This window comes from Lepus europaeus, chromosome 11 (genome assembly GCF_033115175.1).
Source record: "Lepus europaeus isolate LE1 chromosome 11, mLepTim1.pri, whole genome shotgun sequence".
In the NCBI taxonomy this organism is placed as follows: Eukaryota; Metazoa; Chordata; class Mammalia; order Lagomorpha; family Leporidae; genus Lepus; species Lepus europaeus.
The window spans coordinates 13,340,136-13,343,065 of record NC_084837.1 but is presented as its reverse complement, the minus strand read 5'-3'; the positions used below and the strand labels follow the sequence as shown (position 1 = coordinate 13,343,065).

Sequence of the window (2,930 nt, the reverse complement as noted above, 5' to 3'; positions counted from 1 at the left end):
TATTTCCCAGGATTCCAGTCTCAGATCTTTTCAAAGTTCGCAAGCACATTTTCTTAGAGAATGCCAACTCTCCACATTCTCTTGAGCAATCCCAGCTGCTCCTCTCACTTGGTCGCAGGAAACCCAAGTTTACACAGGCGCCGGGAGCTCTCTCTGGGAAGCTCCTGTCACACTTAGTCCTGGACAAACCCAGGTGGACACTTGTAAGAAACTCTACCTCACCACGTGGGACACTGAAGTTACCATCTTTCCCTTTAAACTTGCCCCTTCCTCAGCGACCACCCAGCCCCCTCCTGCCCTCCCCAAGGCCGCCTCAGTCCAAACAGGAAACCCGGGGTCATTCCCCTCAGCCAGCGGCAGCTCCACCTCAGAGCCTCGCCGTCGGGCGCACAGCCCCTCCCCTCCTGCCCGGTCCGAATCCCGCGGCCCGCGGACGCGCAGGCGCAGTGTCCCGTCGTCCCGCCGCCGCCCCGCCCTGCCCGCCGCTGCGGAAGGCGCCGCGCGCAGCTACGCGCACTTCCTCTCAGGGAGACCGCGGAGGGAACGCAGGCTCGAAGAGCTCCGGGACGCTGAGGCCCTGCTCCTGTCAGACGGCGCAGACATGTCGGAACAAAGTAAGGACCTGAGCGACCCCGACTTGACAGCCGAGACCCCCAACCGCGAAGTGCACAGCAGCCCAGGGGTTCCGGCGGGGGGCCCTGCACCCGTCTCCCAGGCAGCGAGCCTCGCAGGGCCACAGAGCCCTCCTCTAGGCCCGACGGCCCTCTCGCAGCCCGAGCCGCCGCCCCAGGCCCCGAGCGATGAGGAGGACCCGAAGGCCCTGCTGCAGGCAGCTGAGGAGGGCCGCGCCCACCAGGCCCCGAGCGCGGCCCAGCTGGGCCCCGCGCCGCCCGCCCCTGCCCAGCTGGTGCAGAAGGCACATGAGCTCATGTGGTACGTGCTGGTCAAGGACCAGAAGAAGATGATCATCTGGTTTCCAGACATGGTGAAAGATGTCATTGGCAGCTACAAGAAATGGTGCAGAAGCATCCTCAGGCGCACCAGCCTCATCCTTGCCCGAGTCTTTGGGCTGCACCTGAGGCTGACCAGCCTGCACACGATGGAGTTTGCGCTGGTCAAGGCTCTCGACCCCGAGGAGCTGGACAGGGTGGCACTGAGCAACCGGATGCCCATGACAGGCCTTCTGCTCATGATCCTGAGCCTCATCTACGTGAAGGGCCGAGGCGCCAGAGAGAGCGCCGTCTGGAACGTGCTGCGCATCTTGGGGCTGCGGCCCTGGAAGAAGCATTCCACCTTCGGGGATGTGAGAAAGCTCATCACCGAGGAGTTCGTCCAGCAGCATTACCTGAAGTACCAGCGCGTACCCTATGTTGAACCTCCGGAGTATGAGTTCTTCTGGGGCTCCCGAGCCACGCAAGAGATTACCAAGATGCAGATCATGGAGTTCCTGGCCAGGGTTTTTAAGAAAGATCCCCAGGCCTGGCCTTCCAGATACAGAGAAGCTCTGGAGGAGGCCAGAGCTCTGCGGGAGGCCAGTCCCAGTGCCCACTGCCCCCGAAGCAGTGTGTCTGAGGACTAGTGAGGTCTGGAGGCAGATTGATGGTTTCCGACCCCCACCAGGGCTGTGGAAGGGTGGGGGGCAGGTCTTAGAGTATTCAGGATTTACAGTGCAGTATTTCACGTGTAACCTTTCAGTTTTCAGTACAGTGCTTTTATACCTTTTAATGCAATGTTGTATTCATTTGGGTACTATCAAGTAGCGTTTAGCATTTATGCATGTTTGTTTATAAGTAAGCTCTGTTGGTGCTTCGCTTTTGTGCTACCTTTCTTGGATTTTTTGTACCAGAGATGTGCTAAACTTATGAAATACATTGAGAAGTTTTCCATCTTATTCTTTTATATGGGACGATTGATGTGTACTGGGGTAGACTGCACCTGGTGAGTGTGGAAGAACTCACCAGCACAGCTGGCCTAACCAAGAGAAAAGCCCAAGGCCCCTCTTTATGACCTTGATGGGCACAAGCAACATCTGGAGTGAACTGTTTTGAACTGAGATGGTCTCAATGTGGGCACTTGGCACACTTTACTAAACACATATACAACCTACCATGAGTAAACTTTAAACATTAAAGATTCTTGTGATACAATCATTTTTGGAGAACTGTACTCTATCATTTTAATAAGTGGTATGGTGGGGAATGAGAAGGGATTCTCCATTGTACAAAATGTGCAGGTACTTCATGATTAATCCTAAATGTGTGTTTATAATATTGTATTATAAATACAAGTCATATTTGTTTCAAAAGGTTTGAGAAATATAGAATGTGTAATGCCCCCAAAACAAGTAAAATTTTCCACAATCATAACACTAGGAAATAACAATTGATCGTATTTAAGATAATCTCTTACCTTCATTTTCTATACTTTATCAAAGTTAATAGCTGCCTTTAGTGGTCTCTTAAAGAGGGAGGAATAGTGTTTTGTTAACTTTTGCCTTTTATTTAGTGCCCTCACTAAATAGTCACTTATTACATCCACACAGTGGAGGAAATCAGGAACAAGTAGGGATGAACTTTGTGTAACTCACATAGTTACATAAAATTTTACTCACGTAAAAGAGGGCGCTAGGATTTGAACCTATACTGTGAATCCAGAGCCCACATTCGTGCCCCTCAACCTACAACTCCACCTGTACCTCCTGGTTTTAGTTTATTTATTCATTTTTTAAAAACTTAACTTTCACTCTTAGCTCCTAATCCCAACACTCACGGGCTCAAGTGCCCCAACCACCCAGCCCCACAAGCTAGTTAGGGATTTTGTTTTTCTAATTCATATCTTTTAGGCAAAGCGATATTACTCTGATTATAAAAACTAAGAAGCTTTGCTTCACAGATTGGTTGACCTAACAAAGTCCTATCCTTTCTTAGCAC

At 51.4% G+C, this 2,930-nt stretch overlaps 1 protein-coding gene across 1 annotated transcript; it reads left to right on the top strand.

Annotated features, from left to right (window-relative positions):
• Positions 1-484: 484 nt before the first annotated feature.
• On the top strand, positions 485-2,150 carry NDN (necdin, MAGE family member). The gene has a single exon (XM_062204561.1). It carries the CDS (start codon positions 602-604, stop codon positions 1,577-1,579), a length of 978 nt encoding a protein of 325 aa, XP_062060545.1. The 5' UTR covers positions 485-601; the 3' UTR covers positions 1,580-2,150.
• The last annotated feature ends 780 nt before the right edge of the window (positions 2,151-2,930 follow it).